Source organism: Mus caroli, chromosome X (assembly GCF_900094665.2).
Source record: "Mus caroli chromosome X, CAROLI_EIJ_v1.1, whole genome shotgun sequence".
Taxonomy (NCBI): Eukaryota; Metazoa; Chordata; class Mammalia; order Rodentia; family Muridae; genus Mus; species Mus caroli.
Genome location: NC_034589.1, coordinates 93,046,617 through 93,065,953, shown reverse-complemented (window position 1 = coordinate 93,065,953; position 19,337 = coordinate 93,046,617). Strand labels below are relative to the sequence as shown.

Below are 19,337 nucleotides of genomic sequence, written 5' to 3'. Positions count from 1 at the left end.
TACCGTTTAGTTCATATTGTTGTTCCACCTATAGGGTTGCAGATCCCTTTAGCTCCTTGGGTACTTTCTCTAGCTTCTCCATTGGGAGCCCTGTGATCCACCCAATAGCTGACTGTGAGCATCCACTTCTGTACAATATTCACAACCAAATACAAGAACACAAAAAGTTCACCCACCATGATCAAGAAGACTTCATCCCACAGATGCAGAAGTGGTCCAATTTATATAAATCAATAATGTAATCTACCATACAAATGGACTGAAAGGCAAAAACTATATGATCATCTAATTAGATGCAGAAGAGGCCTTTGGCAATTTCCAACACCTTTTCATAGTAAAAGTTCTGGAGACACTAGAGACACAAGAGGCATACCTCAATGTAATAAAAGCAATTTTCAGCAAGCCTACAGCCAATATATACTTAAATGGAGAGAAACCTTAAACATTTCTATTAAAACTTGGATCCAGATAAGGTTTTCCACTCCCTCAACCTATTCAGTATAGTACTTGACCTCTTAGCTAGAGCAATAATAAAACTGAAGAAGATTAATGGGATACAAATAGGAAGGGAAGACCTGAAAGTATCTTCAATTGCAGATGATATGATTACATATTACATATGGTATATGTAAATGTTCCTAAAAATGCCACCAGGAAAATCCTACAGCTGATAAATTCTCTCAGAAAATTACCTGGATACAAGATTAACTCATAAAAATCAGTAGCTTTCTTATATTCAAAGGAGAAACAGACTGAGAAAGAAATCAAGGACACAATACCTTTTACAGCAACCTGTAGGCTCAAAAAATATCTTGGGGAAACTCTAAGCAAGTAAAATATTTGGATAATAAAAACCTTAAGACATTGACGTAATGAACTGAAGAGAATATTTGAAATGGACAGATCTCCCATGCTCATGGCTTAATATGATTCGTATAGTAAAAGTTGCCATTCTGCCAAAAGCAGTCTACATACCCAATGAAATCCACATCAAATTTCTGACACAGTTTTTCACAGAAATTGAAAGGATAATTTTCAGCTTCATATGGAGACACAAATAACCAAGATAACTAAAACACTCATGAATAATAAAAGAAGTGCCCGAGCTATTATGATCCTTGACCTCAAATTGTGCTACAGAGCTATAGTAATAAAAACCGTGTGGTGCTGGCATAAAAACAGACATGTTAATAAATGACATCTATATGAAAACCCAGACATAATTTCAAACACCTATTGACACCTGATATTTTACAAAGAAACCAGATATATACACCAGAAAAAAAAAAAACCCAGCATCTTCAAAAAATGGTGCTGGTCAAAGTGGACAGCTGCATGTAGAAGAATCTGAATAGATCAACATTTGTCACTCTGCATAAAACCCAACTCCAAATGGATCAAAAAATCTCAATGTAAGGCCAGGTATCCTGAATCTGAGAGAAGAGAAGTTAGGGCATAATCTTGAACTTATTGACACAGGAAAAAATTTTTTGCACTAAATGCTGATAGTATAGGCACTAAGAACAAACAATAAGTGGGACAGTATTGCAGGAAATATTAAAAACAAACCGGTACGTTCCCGTGCTTGTGCCCGCCAGGCCACTGGGACAGAGGAGCTCCCAAAACGTCTCCACTCAGCTCCATAGGTTCCCATACCAGCCCCATGCTTCAAAGCCCCCACAGCCTTTGTGGTGCACATCAGGCAAACCCATGCTTTGCTGCCCTACCTTTCTCTCTGAAACCCAGTCGAATCTCCAAGAGAAGATAAGCGAGAAGATAAATACACAAACGGAGCTCAGAAACAATGGCAACTCAATCTCTGGGTGCAACAACTAAAATGTAATCTTGTAAGCCCTATTAAGTCTGATTCCTCTGGTGGCAAATCCTGACAGATCTGCCATTGAACCTGGGAGACACTCATAATTACATCTGTCCTCATGCTATCCCTGCCCGAAAGGACCTAACTTACTCCTGCTTCCTCTTTTCCTCTGTCAACTGGAAGTCCTGCCTACTCGCCCAGTGATTGGCTCCTTTACTCATTAGGGGATTGGTTCACAAGAAGTCACCTGAGTATGACTCACTCCTTAAGAATTAGCATCAACATACAAATAATACTAGGCCCATCCACAACAGAACCTCATACAACTGAAAAGCAAAGGACAACATCATTCAGACAAAGCAGCAATCTACAGAGTGGGAAAAGATTCTTGCTACATATACATACAGTAGAGGGCTAATACTCAAAATATATAAAGAACTAAAAAACTGGACATCAAGATAACAAACAGAATTCTCAATATAGGACATTCAAATAGCTGAGAAACACTTAAGGAAATGTTCAATATCCTTAGCCAGCAGGGAAATGCAAATCAAAACAACTTTGAGATCTCATCTCATACGTGTCAGAATGACTAAGATCAATAACAAAAATGATAGCTCATGCTGTTGAGGATGTGGAGCAAGGGAAATACTTCTCCATTGCTGGTGGGAGTGCAAACTTGTACACCCACTATGGATATCGGTGTGGTAGTTTCTCAGGAAGATAGGAATCAAATTACCTCAAGATCCAGCTACACTACTCTTGGGCATATAGCCAAAGGATACTTTATCCTATTACAAGAAACACTTGGTCAACCCTGTTCATTGCTGTTATATTCATAACAGACAGAAATTGGAAACAACCTAGATGTCACTCAACAGAAGAATGGATAAAGAAAATGTGGTGCATTTGCAAAATGGAGTATTAATTAGCTGTTAATGAAATCATGAGATAGATTAATTCCCATCTTCCCAAGGAACTGCCATACTGATTTCCATAATGACAAGCTTGTATTCTCTCCAGCAATGGATGAGTGTTTTTCTTACTCCACATCCTTACCAGTGTGAGCAGTCATTTGTTTTATTCACTTTAGACATTCTGACAGGTATGTGTAAGATAAAAATCTCAATATAAGCTGGGCAGTGGTGGCGCACACCTTTAATCCCAGCACTTGGGAGGCAGAGGCAGGCAGATTTCTGAGTTCGAGGCCAGCCTGGTCTATAGAGTGAGTTCCAGGATAGCCAAGGGTATACAGAGAAACACTGTCTCAAAAAAAAAAAACAAACCCCAAAACAGGAAAACAAAAATCAAAAACAATACAAAACAAAAAAATCAATATTGTTTTGATTTGCATATTCTTGATTACTAAGGATGTCAAACAATTTAAGTGTTTCTTAGCCATTTGAGTTTCCTCTTTTTAAATCTGTATTCCACTTTTATTTGTGTTTTCTTGATATTTAGTTTTTGAATTCTTTGTTTATTTGGATATTAGTCCTCCATGGCTTGTGAAGTTGGTGAAAATCTTTTCCATTCTGTTAGGCTGACACTTTTTATAGATGATGGTGTCTTCTGCCTTACCGAATTTTCATAAGGTCTTAATTATTAATTGTCCATCTTAGTGCCTTTTCTAGCAGTAGTCTGTTCAGAAAGTATTTTCAGGATGATAGATAACAGTTTTAAGAAAAAACACCAATGATAAGAAATAACAAATTTTATTTTCTCTCATATATTATAATCATCCTGTCCATCTTAAGTTTCTCCTCCTTGTCCTTTTCCCATCCACTCCTCCTCCTGTTTTCCTTCAGAAAAGAGCAGACCTCCCAGTGAGATCAAACAAACATGGCATATCAAGTTGCAGTAAGAGGAGGATCCTCCCCTTGTATTAAGGCAGGAGAAAGCAAGCCAGCAAGCCAGTAGGAGGAAAGGGGTCCCAAAAGCAGGCAGAGGAGAGAGAGAGAGAGAGAGAGAGAGAGAGAGAGAGAGAGAACACGAACACCACACTCCCACTAATAGGAGTCCCACAAGAAGACCAAGCTATACACATCCATAACATATATGCAGAGGGCCTAGTTCAGACCCATGCAGACTCCTCAGTTGTTAGTTCAATCTTTTTGAGTCATTATGAGCCCAGGTTAGCTGATTTTGTGAGTTTCCTGAGATGTCTTTGTCCCCTCTGGGTCTTACAATCCTCCTCCACCTCTCCTACAGGATTCCCTAATGTTTGGCTGTGAATCTCTGCATCTGTTTTCATCAGTTGCTGGATGAAAGCCCCTCTGATGCAGATTATGCTAAATGTCTGTTTACTAGTATACCAGAATATCATTTAGAATCATCTTAATGACTTTTAAAATTTATTTTATTTTTGCCAGTCATGTTTTTGCTCTATTCTAGGTCTCTGGGCTATTGAGCCTCTGGTTCCTATCCCTACCCTGTAGTATCAGGGTCGAGCTCCCTCTTCTGCATTCTTCTACATGCTGACATCCAGTTAGTTGAACACCATTTGTTGAAGTTGCTTTCTTTTTTCCATTGTATAATTCTGGCTTGTTTATATATATATAATATATATATATATATATATAAAATCATGTATCCATAGATGTGTGGATTTATATCTGGGTCTTCGAGTCGATTACATTGATCACTCTGTCTGTTTTTATGAAAATACCATATGGCTTTTGTTACCATTGCTCTGTAGTATGGCTTGAAATCAGGGATGGTAGATACCCCCAGAACATCTTTTCTTGTATAGGAGTGTTTTGGCTATCCTGGGTTGTTTTACTATATGAAGTTATTGAATGTTGTTCTTTCAGGGTCTGTAAAGAATTGTGTTGGAATTTTGATGGAGACTGCATTGAATCTGTAGATGTTTTTTTTAGATGGCCATTTTTACTATGTTAAGCCTACTTACCCATGAGCATTGGGAGACCTTTCTATCTTCTGGTATTTTCTTCAGTTTCTTTTTCCAAAGGCTTGAAGTATTTTTTTTTGTCATGCAGGTATTTCATATTTTATATTATTTGTGGCTATTGTGATGTGTATTGCTTTGCTAATTTTTTCAGCCCATTTGTCATTTGCATATAGGAGGGCTACTTTTTTTTTTTTTTGAGTAAATCTTGTGTTCTTCACTGAAGGTGTATATCAGCTATAGGAATTTCCTGGTAGAATTTTTGGTGTCACTTATATATGCCTTCATAAAATTTGCAAATAATGTTGCTTTGACTTACTCATTTCTGATTTGTATCTTGATCTCCTTTTGCTCTCTTCCTGCTCTAGCTAGAACTTCAAGCACTTTATTGACTGGATATGGTGAGAGTGGATTGGATTGTGTTGGATTTTAGTGAAACTGGTTTGCATTTCCCTCAATTGAATTTGATGTTAGCTGTTGCTTTTGTTATGGTTAGGTGTGTCCCTTGTATCCATGATCTTTCCCTGATCATGAAGGGGTGAATTTTGTCAAAGGCCTTTTCAGCATCCAATGAGATGATCATGTGGGTTTTTTTTTCAGTTTGTTTATATGGTGGTGGATTATACTGAAACATTTTCATATGCTGAACCATCCCTGCCTCTCTGGGATGAAGCCTTCTTGATCATGGTGGATAATCCTTTTGATGTGTTCTTGCATTCAGTTTGCAAGTATTTTATCAAATACTTCCACATCAATGTGTATGAGGAAAGTTGGTCTGAAATTCTCTTTTTTGTTGGGTCTTTGTGTTGTTTGTGTATCAGGGTGACTGTGACTTCATGAATTTGGCAATGTTCCTTCTGTTTCTATTTTGTAGAATGATTTGGGTATTGGTATTAGCTCTTTTTTGGAAGTCTGGTAGAACTGAGGTTAAAACTCTCTGGCCCTGGGATTTTTTGGTTGGGAGACTTTTATTGATTGCTTCTATTTCCTTAGGAGCTATAAGTCTATTTAAATTGTTTATCTGATCTTAATTTAACTTTGATAAGTGGTATCTATCAATAAAATAATCAATTTCTTTTAGATTATCAATTTTGTGGAATACAGGCTTTTGAAGTAAGATCTAATGATTCTTGGGTTTTCTAGTTGTCTGTTTTTATGTCCACCTTATCAGTTTTGATTCTGTTAACTTGGATATGCTTTCTGTGTCTCTTAGTTTTGATAAACGTTTATATATCTTATTGATTTTCTCTAAAAACCAGCTCTTGGTTTCATTGATTCTTTGCATTGTTCTATGTGTTGTTCTTTTATTGATTTCAACCCTGAGTTTGATTATTTCCTGCTGCCTACTCCTCTTAGGTATGCTTGCTTCTTTTTTGTTCTAGAGCTTTTGTGTGTGCTGTTAAGTTGTTAGTATGAGATCTCTCTACATTCTTTATGAAGGCACTTAGTGATATGAACTTTCCTCTTAGCACCACTTTCATAGTATCCCATAAATTTGGGTATGTTGTAACTTCATTTTCATAGAATTCTAGGAGCCTTTTTAACCTAAATATTGTTTTTTTTTTTCCACTTTAGGTACAAAATGCTAGTGACTTGCTGATCAAACCCTTGGAAACTTTTCGGAAGGAACAAATAGGTTTCACAAAGGTATATTTTTGTATTAAATATATAATATCAAATTTAATAGTAATGAAGTAGTTGTTTGGGCTACCACTCATCATTCTACAAAGACATAGTGGTTAACTATATGAGACCAGAAGATGCTCAAATATCCCAGATAACTGATACCATATTTTGGAATTTATTTCTGTGGGTGTTTCCAAAAGAAATTAGCATTTGAATTGCTTGGCTTCCCTTACACTTGTGGGTGGGTGTCATCTAATCTCTATTGAGAACCTGAGTAGAAAAACAGGCTATCAAAAGGTTGAATTTGACTACTACTAGACCTGGTGCCTGGAGTCTTGAATCTCACTGTTACTGTTTCTTAGGCATTCAAACCCAAATTCGAAGGCACAGCAATAATTCTCAGGCTATTGGTCCTTCCTACTACCCTACTGGTATTCCTTACAGTTTCCATGTAGCATATCATAAGCATGGCAATCTTATTCTCTATAATCCTATGAACCAGCATCTTAGAATAAATCCCTGCCCCTGTGTGCTTTCTCTTGATGTCTCACTCTCTCTTTCTTACTCTAACTCTTGATCTCACTCTCTAACTAAAACAAAAATTAGTAATAGGAAGTATGCTGCTGCTGCAACTAATAGAGTCATATGCTACTTAGCAATGTGAATACTTTCTGAGAAATGTATCTGTAGCTGATTGCTTCCTTATGTGAACATCATAGAGAATACAGAACTAGATGGTGTGGATCACTCAGTGGAGTTTCTTGATACAATTAAGAAATGCAGTAAGCATGAGATTGTTCAAGCTATGCCAGCATGATATAGCATAATGTTTAACATGATGTTTAGCATCCTGTTTATATATGTTTTATAAGGTCTATTTTCAAAAATAATGATAGAAGTATGGTGTAGTAAATATATAACTTAGTGACATAGTAAGTTTTCTTTTCATGCATTAGGCACACAAGTGAATTGCTGCAGTGTTTGTGTTATTGGGAGTACAGTACCAAGCATCTAGGACATAGTATCAGGTGCCTGATACTATGATGCTAGTATAGCTATAAGGCCATGGGAGTGTCACAAACTTTTCTGCCATTTTATGATCTCCCCCACTTTCTTTTCCATATCTCCTCTCTTCCTCTATTTACTCTCCTCTTCTATAATCTCTTCCTTCCCTTTTGTTTTCTTTACTATCTCAGACAAAATATTATTGTGGCTCAGGGGAGACTCAAATCACCATTTTTAGTTTTTAAGATTCTGAATGCTGGGCTTTCAGGCTTGCCCTACTACACCCAATTCTATTAATGATCTCTTGGAGACAGTGACATGTATGCAGTCTGTTGTTGAAAAATGTCAAATGTTCATCTGCAACATATAATTATATTTAAAACTGTGAAAGTGCCACCAGAACCAAATACTTGATGGGCTGCGAGAATTTTGAGGCACATACTAGGGAGATCTGCCAGTGCAGTGGAATGTCTTTTATATGTGGTGAGCATTCAGGTATAAATGAGGAGGGTGATAGAGAAAAGTCTCAGTATATAGATTATAGATTATTGGCTATGTAGTGTTGTGAGAAATGTGGGAATAAAGAGTGATTATGATGAAATTGAATAGAAAGGAGGAGGATGTTATTATTGAGCATTTAGAAAAAGAATTTTTGTGGCAAAGAGCTTGGTGGATTTTTATTTGTATTCAAGTAATTTTTGGAAGGCGGAACTTGTTTGAAGCCGGGGATATCTATTTTTTAATAAATTTTATTAGAAAACTTTGTGCAACTTTATGGTGTATATTGATCCACAAATATTTTCCTTCCCAACTTCTCCTAGTGTTTCCCACCTGATCACCCTTCATACTTCATGGCGTGTTTTATTACTAATATAACCACCCAAGTCTCATTAGTTCTGTGTATATGTGCTTGGGTATGTGACTACCCACTGGGGCATGCGCAGCGTACCCTTCCTCTAGCTAAGAAGATTTTTAAAAAGCAGAGCATGTAAGAAGCAGCTAATTTTCTTCTGTCTGCTAGTAATAAAATTCAAGAAGAGAAAAATTAAAGGACTTTTAAAAAATTATCTGTAACTTTAAAATAATTGAACCAGTGTGTTCCTATTGCAAAACACACACACACACACACACACAAGCCTAAACAAACAAAAAAAATCAAAGCAGGTTCTAAATAGAAGTTGTCAATATTATGGTTGGGGTTGGAGATAACTCCATAATTGAGAGTTTGGGTATTGCTCTTGTGGAGAAGCAACTATACTACACTCAAGGTTGCCTGTACCTCCAGCACTAGAGAATAGGAAACCCTCATCTGGACTTGCTGCACACCTGCACTTACATACACACACACACACACACACACACACACACACTGCACACAGTATAAATAACTTAAAAATAATAAGTAATCTTAAAAAGAAAGATTAGCATGGCTATGAGCTGAGGACCTTATGGAATACATAGATAGAGATTATATCTATGAAGGAATACATAGATAGAGATTATACCAACATTACCACTGGTGACTTAAGGAAAAAAAAATTAGAATGGATTGAGTCATACAAAATGTGCTGTGCTGTTCTTCAAGAAAAGTATTCCAAAGATAATTCAGAAACCACTAGAGTTTCCATCCCCATTATAGGCTCTAGAGGCAGGGTTAGTTCCTTCTCAATTTAAAGACAGTACTGATTTTGAGGTAGTTTGACCCTAAGGTGTTCCTACAGCAGGTCTTCCAAAGATGGACCACTGCAGAAGACATTGTGGGTCTACCCTCTTCCTCCGTAGAGGCTATCACAGTGAATAGTGTTTAGGGCCAACCTTCAGAAAGGTAAGAGTGATTTTACCTTCTTAGGGTCGAGAAACCATGTCACTTGACCAAGGAGGATTATTTTGAGACCTCAAGTTCTCAAAAGAGTTTGACCAATTTCCAACTTACCTGGCATCCATCACTCCTCCCCTCTCTTACATTTTTGTCTTCTAGAATGGGGGTGCCTGTCTTATGCCTACACCTATATTTTTAGAAGTATGTTGGTTGTTTGTTATCAGAGGCCCACAGCTAAAGATAATTTTACAGCAACTATCAACCATATCTGAATTCTGCCATAAAATGAATCGGCTAAACTTTGAATTATAGACATCTGAAGTAATGCTGGAATATTTTGACTTTCAATGTTGTTGGGATGGTATCCCAATGTTGTTGGGATACTTTGCCTGTGAGAGAGGAGTGAAGTTGGTAAGGTCAGGGGTGGGTAGAATGTTATGTTTGTGTCTCCCTAACTTCAGATATAGAAATCCTAAATTCTGTAAAGATTTCCGTTTCCTTTCAGGATTTCAGTTACTTCATTTGGAAAAATGAGTCCCATGAACACAACAGCCATCACTGGGCTAAGAGGTTTTGTGTGTATGTGTTTTTTTTTCTATAACCACAGTAATCCTTGTGGGCATATGACAAAGAGGTAAACGAGACTTACAGAAGACAAATAAAATGATAGAAGTTAGAGCATTAGTATCAATAGCCTGGATTGGGATACAAGGATCTTTTTAGCTTCAGATTTTACTTCTTTTCAAGTTAGGATCTCACTGTGAAGTCCAGGCTGGCCTGGAATGTCTTTCTCTTCATCTCCCTTCAGCCTCCCCAGTGTCAGAATTACTGGTGTACACTACCATGCCCAACTACATATTTCTGTTAAGCTATGCTGTCTAGATTTGTGCAGGATTGTATAGGCTTGTCTCTTACTCATGATTCATCTGTCTTAGAATCTTAAGTGTTGTGCTTATAGGTATGCACAACTGCACCTTGTTTGACTTACCATTATGACAACCACCAGATATTAAAATCTCAAGTCCTCAGGGTGGTTACCCACATTTTAAATCCTTAACAGTCACAGGATTCATAGTAATCATTTGGTTAGAAAGCTTATACATAGATCCTGTCCATCATCATTGAAAGGTCTGTTGCACAATACTATACCAGATGATTTCAGTTTCAGAATCCCTGGATCTCTTTTATTACTTAATATGTCAAAAATGATATGAGTGTTTTCAGTTTAATTTCTTCAGCCTAGTGTACAAATCTATTCCCAGTATATGCCCAGCATGTAGTCAAAGGATAGGTTAAAATGTATCATCTTGAATGAGCATCCAGTCTTAATGTTTGGAATAAGAATACACCTTACCTTATTGTAATACCATGGCAATTGAGTTGGATAAATAATATGAAAGTAGCAGGAAAGAGACTTATTGTCAGGTCAAATATAAACTTCCACTATGAAAGGGAAAGCTGAGGTTATAGATCAGTAGTATAGTGCTTTCCCTGCATATGTGAAGCCCTGGGTTCTATGCCCACCTCTCAGATAAAAAGGAAAATGGAAAGGAAAGGCAAAATAATGGGTGGATGTATTCCTACTGCTTGATATCATGGGTAAAGGTGATATGAGCTTTCAAGCTTGGTGAATAATCTAGATAGCTCAGAAATACTGTATTCTACTAAGTTTCATCTGACATCTAATTAGTATTAATATTTATTTTGGGAAGAGTGGAATTGAAAGAAGAAATTACAACTATAATAGAAAAGTATTTGCTATTTTCTAGATTACAGGGCAGTTACTAACACCGACAAGGGTTGAAGTGGCCATGTGCTTTGAAACCTATATGTCTAACTTGCTTTCTATCCTGGTTGAGACCAACGAAAGAAATGAATGGATGATTCTTTAGTGGCTGTCTATCTATCATGCAGCAATGGAAATGCCATGGTATATTTTGTATGTAACATGCCTACAGATTTTGTGATTTTTATCAATTCTGTCTTCTCACAGCAAACTTGTGAGGTATGACTTAAAAATGTATTTGTCTGAGTGAAGAGACTGAGACCCACCAGTCTTTTTCCATTTCTAAAAACCCATCTTTATCAGTTGATCTAGCTTGCAATGCTACAAAGACCCACTTATTGTCAATTATGTAGAGTACCTGGAATTATCCTGACAGTGAAATTTAGGCTAGAGGATATCACAGTTAACTAAGGGCCAGAAAAATGAAGTTGTTAGACTACCATTATGTTTTCTTGTTGTAGCTTCCTAGTTCCAAATTTACTCCTCCATATCTGCTCTGTGATGACACAGTTCCTTCAGTTATCTCTCTACAGTTATCATGGCATTAAGCTTTCTCGGTAGACAGCACTACAGATGGAAGGGACTTCAAACATTTTCGGGGCTGCATGGTAGTGCTGCAATGGTGGAGCTCTGCTCTAGCTGTCTACTCAGAACACATGGTGTATCATTGACTTTGAAAGTCTCTGTCTTTTAATAACATTCTCCAGGTTTATCGACTTTGAAAGCCCCCCCCCCCACATTCATGATTCATCTCAACCTACTTTTGTAATTCACCACCCCGTACACACATCATGGGGCCTGTCTGATGGATGAAGCATTAGTATGATGCATTAGGTCATATAGTTTCATATAGTTTGATTGTGCTTATGGGATTCCCATTGAGCCAGACAAGCCCTGTGAAGCTCACATTAAACTTAGCATCCCTTGCCCCCTGCAAACTGTGTGCTGCTTGTCTCTGGAGAGAAGATTTCCTCTTGTCTAGTAAGAGTAAACTACCAAGCCAAACAATTAGACTTCATTTCTACACAGAGGGTTATATTACCATGTTCCCAGTGAGGTCTCATCCTTATCCAGTTTTTGTCTTGAATATTTCAATCTTTAGCCTTATGGGACCATATAAAATGTCCTTAAATTGTATAGATACTCTCTTGTCATGATTTTCCTTTTGTATTATTAGAGGTAGAACCTAGGATGTTGTACATGATGGGCAAATGCTCTACCACTGATCTATATTCCCATTTAAAAGTTTTATTTTTTTTCTTTTTGTTTTGTTTTGAGACAGTGTCTCAAATTGCTGGCCTTGAATTCATTCTTTAGTCTAAGGACGACTAAAACTTGTGATCCTACCCCTGCCTCCAAGCCTCAGACTCTAAAGTACCTGGAATAACAGGTTTTGACTACCAGGCTTGGTTTGTTATAATAATTCTTGGTAGTATAGTTTGTATCCTGATCGGACTAAAACTGAATACACAAAACTCTTCTGCTAGCTGGGTTTGTGACTTCACTAGTAGTTGCTAGGTACTACCACCAGTGACAGAAACACAGCCAGTGCTGTTTACCACCAGTCTCCAGAGGACGCCCCTCCCCACTTACGGACTTCTATTCAGGTACAGACAGATTTCTGACTATGGTACAGACAGGAAATTCAGGATGAATCATTATAAATCAACATTGGCGAATTTTTAAAGTATTTATACAAAGAGATATATAGGAATAAGATAGGTTATGATCCTAAAACAGTGAGTGGGCTTCTTCAGAGAGAGTCACTCTTAGATTCCTTTATAATGACTATTTATATGACCTTGGGAACATTTGAAAGAAGGAAGTGGAATGGGGAAGGGAAATGTAATTATATTTTAATAGGACATAAAGTTAACTTACCCAAAAGAATGTGATTTGCAGCAAGGTTTTCAGATTGAGCATTTACATTTCTTAGTGAGCTTTTGTCAATGAAATTATGTCAATTTTTTGAAGTATATTGTCTAGTCCTAAGTAAGCATCATTCATTTATAGATTTTAATATTCATATTGGAGATGTTTTTAGGAAAACATAGTCTACTTTGCTTTTGTGGGTTGTGTTGAAGTTTCTTGACACTGAGTCAGCAGGAAAGACTAGATCCTGGGATTCTGGGATCCTGGGATTCTGGGATCCTGGGGTGATGGATGGTTTTCCATATCATGTCTCCTTAATTTTCTCTGCCTTTCTAACTTTCCTTAGTGCTATGCCTTGCCAGCACACTCTCTCTCTCTCTCTCTCTCTCTCTCTCTCTCTCTCTCTCTCTCTTTCACACACACACACACACACACACACACACACACACACACACCTAAGCTTTTGAATGATCTTGGAAAATAGAGGCTGTTGTTCTCTATTACAAGAGTAGGACACTGAGGGTCAGTGTGATATGCTAGCTAAGGTCACTCAACCATGAATGACATTGCTAGGAACTAAGTTCAGGTTTCCCAGTTATAAGTGTAAGGCTCATTTCACTTTATATAATTTTCTCATATGTATAGTAAGAACAATGAATTGCTTGGAGATATGTGGGGTGGTGGGCTGTGCACAGACAGCCTGGTCCCTGTTTAAGCAAAGGTCTGGAACCCTGGTGACCTGGTGGACCGTGATTTCCACCTGCATAGGACAGAAGGTGTTCGGCCACGCCTCCTGCACCCCCTCCTGTTGCAGCTACAGCTTTCCACAGCCCCCCACCCCCCCAGCAGAGAGGTATGTAGTCATCAGTCAGGTAGGAGCAGGACCAAGCCCTCCAACATGCAAATAAGGTTTCCCTAAAGCTCTCAGACCAAACCAATGAGAAGTACCTGTTGCCAATCCCTTACCCACCCCAAAGCTGTACATAAGAATCCTATCTGGAAGGATTAGGTGTGTGAGAACTACGCCATCGTCAGAGCCTTCAGTCCTAAAGTCCTAAGAGCTGTAACACTTGGGAAGAGGTCTGCTCTCCCCAAGTGCTCCCAGAAGCTCCCCTGGCTAGTTGGCCACTTATCATGCAGCCCAGCCTGACTCAGTGCACAGCATGGAGTAACAGTAACCTGGAAGGCATGGCAGATAAGAAGGTGGAGCTGACTGCAGCAGCAGAAGTGGTGTGACAGGAGCGACCTCCCCTCTCTACCCACACTTTCTTCCCTTTGCTAGAACTCTAATACCAGGCTGGGCCAGAGATCTCTGTGGAAAGCCTCTGATACACAGGCCCACAGAGATATAATGAGTTAATTTTCTTGGGGAGTTGTGAACAAATGTCTGCATACCCCAGATAGGGCATCAATGACATATTTATGTATGCCAAGCTATGTGAACCAATAAGAGAATGCTTAAGGTGTTACATATAAAAATAGGGTCACTCAAAAGTAAGTAGATTATGAAACAATCCCTCTTAAATATGGGTGAGAACTCCTGAAAGCTGCAGCATGGATAAATTCCCAAATACATATTAGTGATGTCTGTTGGATGTTGCAATATTGGGATCATGCCTTCTCTTGACTGTTCACTTCCCTTATACTCTAGCAGCTATGCCAAGCCTCTTTGTATCCAGGGATAAGTGGAAATTGTTGAGGATCAGGCTTGCTGTGCTTAAGTTACTCCATGCTTTATAGAAGAGTGGTTTTTCAAATGGCATTACACTGAGAGTCTCCGTTTTACAAGCAGTTTTAGATTCCAGGTTGAGGATGAGAGATGATTCTGTGCCTGAGTAAATGTGTGAGTGGCACCATCTGGCCTAATACTTACAGCACAGAATAGTAAATGAGTCATGGTTTGGGATGAGTAGAAAATAAATCTGTTCATAATGAATTAAGATCAGAGGCATATGGTGTATGAAGATGATATCTGGAAAGCCATACCTAAGAACTTATGACATACACCAGGCAACAGAGGGGTATGACTCCCTCCTGGACCTCATAGTGAGGTAGACATCCACCTTTGTGATGGTAGGTAACAGTCCCTACCATCTGTCTTCTCGCCATGAAGTGTATATGTTTAGGACTGACATGCAGATAACTCCCATCTATCCCAGGGACTTAAACATGGCTTCCCTGTTGATGTGACTTACTTGAATTGACACTTGTCTATCCCATGTTTGCTTACCTGGATTTTCTGTCTTGCCTATCCAGCAGCCCATTTCTTCATTTGCAACTTGTAATGCTCTTTTGCCTCTGTATATAGAACTGATTATATAGCTTGTCTCTGATACCAGTACTCAATTCTAAGGCTAACAACCAGCAGCTAGCACCCATGGTAGTCTTCTAACCTCTGTACCATGGTTCCATTCATTATCTTATCAAATACAAAGCCTTTTTCATTCCTGTAAGTTTCTTGGCTTTCCTTCTTAAGTTATTTTGAAACTTGTAAAAGTCTTTACCTCTTTAACCCCTTACACTTATTGATATGTATGTATATATGTATGTATGTATGTGTGTGTGTGTGTATCTGTATGTAAAGTGTGATCTCAGAATTAATGTTAGAAATTAAGAATGGAATTAAAAGGTCTGTGTTTGCCTTAGGATAGCAATAACAAAAAGCAAATTGCTGTCACTGAAACAGCTGTCTTTTGTAAATTCGTTGTTATCCAGTATATTCTGACATTGTGCACAGACATAAATGTGTTCATTTGTGTTTCTGATATAGTGCACTGCATTCTGTTGTCAAGACTACTAGGTCAAGGGTTTTGGAGGTCATACAATAACCTCTGTTCTGTGCTTATCAATGGTCACATTAGGCTTGCCCATCTAGTGGGACATTTTCTTTTTTTCTTTCTTTTTTTAATTTATAAGTACACTGTCATTGTCTTCAGACATAGCAGAAGAGGGCATCGGATCCCATTACAGATGGTTGTGAGCTACCATGTGGTTGCTGGGATTTGAATTCAGGACCTCTGGAAGAGCAGCCAGTGCTCTTAACTGCTGAGCCATCTCTCCAGCCTGTGGGACATTTTCTTATTAGACTCATTCCCCAAACGACTCTAGCTTGTGTCATCTTGACAAAACACTAGCCAGCATACTCCTATCCCAAACTTAATATCTTCTTTTTTAAATTTAGTAACTTATCAGTCCAAATCTATGCTGTTTATATCCCCCTTGGTATAGGAGTACCCACTAGAGTGTGATAGACATACCAGAAGCCAAAGCCTTAAAGAAAATTGACTCTCTCTCCCACAGAAGCATCAACTGTTAATAGCACCTAAGTTGGGGGTGAGCTCTCATATTGTCCTCCAGATTGCATCCTAGAGTGTTGACTGGCCTGATCTTGTGCGGGCCACCACAGATGCTATGAGTTCATGCGTGCAGTGGACTTGCCGTGCCCACAAGACACTATTTCACTCTGGTCCTTTCTGTTGGCTGGCTCTTACAATCTTTCTGCCTCCCCTCTTCTGTGAATGGTACCTTAGTCTTGGGGAGGGAGATGTGATCATAGATCTCCCATTTGTGGCTGAGCAATCCCCCTGACAATCTATGCAGCTTGACAAGCTATGAATTTCCTTGCTATCTGTCATCCATTGAACAAAGAAACTTCTCAAATGAGATCTCAAAGCTGCATTGATTTATGAATAGAGACACAAATTTAGAGAGCAGTTTGATACTACATTCAATTAACAGAATTATAGTAGTAGATCTATTCCTGAGACCTGTTAGCTCTCCAGCCATAGATTATGGCCAGTATAGTATCAGGCATGTCCTTTGGCAGAGACCTTCAATTCAACCAGAAAGTAGTTGTGTACCTCCACAACATTCTCATACATGTCTAGCAATTTATCCACTTTTCTATTTTCCAGCGGGTTTTTTTTGGGGGGTGGGGTGGGATGTAAGTTTTCAAAGTATTTCCTAATGATTATCTGGATTTTATTAGAACTTGATATAACATTCCCTTTCTCATCTTCAATTTTATTAATTTTAGTCTCTTTCATTTGATGTATTTGGCTAAGAGTTAAACTCTTATTTTTTACTGACTTTCCTATGCTGGGTATTGAATCTCACATATGCTTGGCAACAGATCTGCCATTGAACTACAGCTCACTTTATTGCCTTTTTTTTTGTAAGTTGAAGATATTAGTGTATTCCTTTACCTCTGTTTTGCCTACAATGTTTTGGCGGTCATACACTCTTTTCCCAGTTTAGGATTGGTTGTAATATCCTTACAGTCTGGAACTATTAGTGAGATCTTCTTGTAAAATAAACTATACAATAGTTTACCAAAGACAGTTGTTAAATAAATGCAAATTTCCACCCATGTTTTCTTTTTTGTGTTTTATATTGGGTTAATATATGTGTTAGTTTCTTGTAGCTAGGAAATACCAAGCATTGTCTCAATTGGTAGAATCTTGCTGAATGTGCATGACAACCCGGGTTTAATCCCCAGCATCATATAAACCAAACGTGCTGGTACATTCCTATAACTCCAGCACTCAGAGGTTGGAGGCACAGGGGTCAGAAGTTCAAAATCATTTTCTCTACATAGCAAGTTTGGGGCAAGCCTGGGCTCCAAGAGACTCCGTTTAATGAAACAAAAATAAAGATGTTTACCCCCCCCCCTCCTCTATTTTTTGTCTGTTAGCTGAGTTAATTTACTTTGTCTACCTACTTTTTGTTATTTCATTTTTTTTTTAATCAACAGCCTCTTGCTGTGTATATCACTGGCTAGCTTGGTATTTGACATACAGCCAAGGCTGTCCTTGAACTTATGACTATCTACCTGCCTCAGCATCTCAAGAACAGGTAATAAAAGGCATATGTCCAATATCTTCCTTGATCTGGGCATTTGTTGGATTTCTCTTCCATGTGTAAAAAAGCCCATTCCATACCAGATTTTGGAGTTTTCCCCAACCCTGTTAGTACATCATAGCTGTAACATGTTTAAGAAAACTCTGCTTAACAGCATCTCTCTTTCTCCTGTAATATAACTTCCCTATCCCCTGGCCCAAGATCAAGGATGACAGGCATGGCTTAGTTTAGCTCTGTTCATACATAATGAGTCTTTCATCCTGCAGTGTAGAATGCTGGACTGTGCAGTATAGATGGCAGTATAAAGATTCAGTGATCCCTTCTAAACACATGACAGGGAGAGGATTTGTACCCTTTGATTCATATTTTTAAAGTCTTGTCAGAATTGCCCACAGTATGATGTTTTCATTCTTAAGGGTCCTCTTGCCAGAGAGGATCAAATCCTGAATGAGGCCTTTGTTTAGATTTCTGGTGAGACCAGGGCCAAACCTTCTGACTAAGACATCTGAGTATGCATTTAACCCTCTCTGAGAGTTAAAGCTGGCACAGAAGCAACGATACAGTGTGTTCTTCTTCAATGGATGGCAAGCAAGAGGCCACTGACAGCAAGACCTGGGTTTGTTACTCTTCTTTCTGTTTCTTCTTCATGAACAAGAGTTTATAGAAATAGTTTCAAGAAAGGGCTGTTTTGGTGGTAGATGAGACTGAAAAAATTCAAATGATAGAAAAAATGAAGCTAGCACTCTGAGCAAATAAAGCCAAAGGTTATTAGTGCTGGCTCTCACTCCAAAGGCCATTGCATGCCCTTGGAGAGAATGAAAGGAAGCAGCCACCAATAGCTTTCAAGCATTTGCATTTCAGATGTGCTTGCATGTTTTGGAGCTGGTGGCCACTAGAATTCATTAGAAGGGAAAGTCAAGTAGTCAAGGTTTCTAAGAGCTAAACTTATGTGATGGTAGTCTATAAATGATTTAGAAATCAACAGAAAATACTTTATAAGCCTCATGATTTAATAATTATTGTTTCCTAGGGATATAGCCTACAGATGAAGAAATATAGTCACCACATAACATGTTTGAGGATATAGAGCTATTAAATATAGATTTTTGATACTTCAGGGACCTCTCTCTTTTTATCTGCTGTGTTAATTTATCTCGGGGAGACACAACCAATCTTCTCTTTATTTTAGCTAGAACATAGATGGCAGCAAAGTAATGATTTCATTAAAGTCAACTTGGCAAACCAGGGAATTCTTACAGAATACAAGTAAGGTCTTATTCACAGGAATGTGGGTGACTCCTACCAGCTGCTTCATCCTAAAGTCACATGAATGACAACTTTATGAAAGCTAAATCATTGAGTCTCCCTTTTCCACTTTATTGTTTTTAAAGATTAATTTATTTTATGTATATGGGTACACCATCGCTGTCTTCAGACACACCAGAAGAGATCATCAGATTCCATTACACATGGTTGTGAGCCACCATGTGGTTGCAGGGAATTGAACTCAGGACCTCTGGAAGAACAGCCATGGCTCTAAACCACTGAGCCTTCTTTCCAGCTTGTCTCCACCTTATTTGCTTTTCTATTTTATGCATACTATAACATTACCCAAAGTGACCCAAGGCAGAGTAATAGCTGAACT

At 38.3% G+C, this 19,337-nt stretch overlaps 1 protein-coding gene across 2 annotated transcripts in view; it reads left to right on the top strand.

Moving 5' to 3' along the window:
* Ophn1 (oligophrenin 1) overlaps positions 1-19,337 on the top strand; it is a 317,724-nt gene that overhangs the window by 133,649 nt on the left and 164,738 nt on the right. For both annotated transcript variants that reach the window (XM_021152888.2, XM_029473368.1), the window contains one exon: positions 6,300-6,371. In XM_021152888.2, coding sequence (XP_021008547.1) covers positions 6,300-6,371 — 72 coding nt within the window. The remainder of the gene's footprint in view (positions 1-6,299; positions 6,372-19,337) is intronic.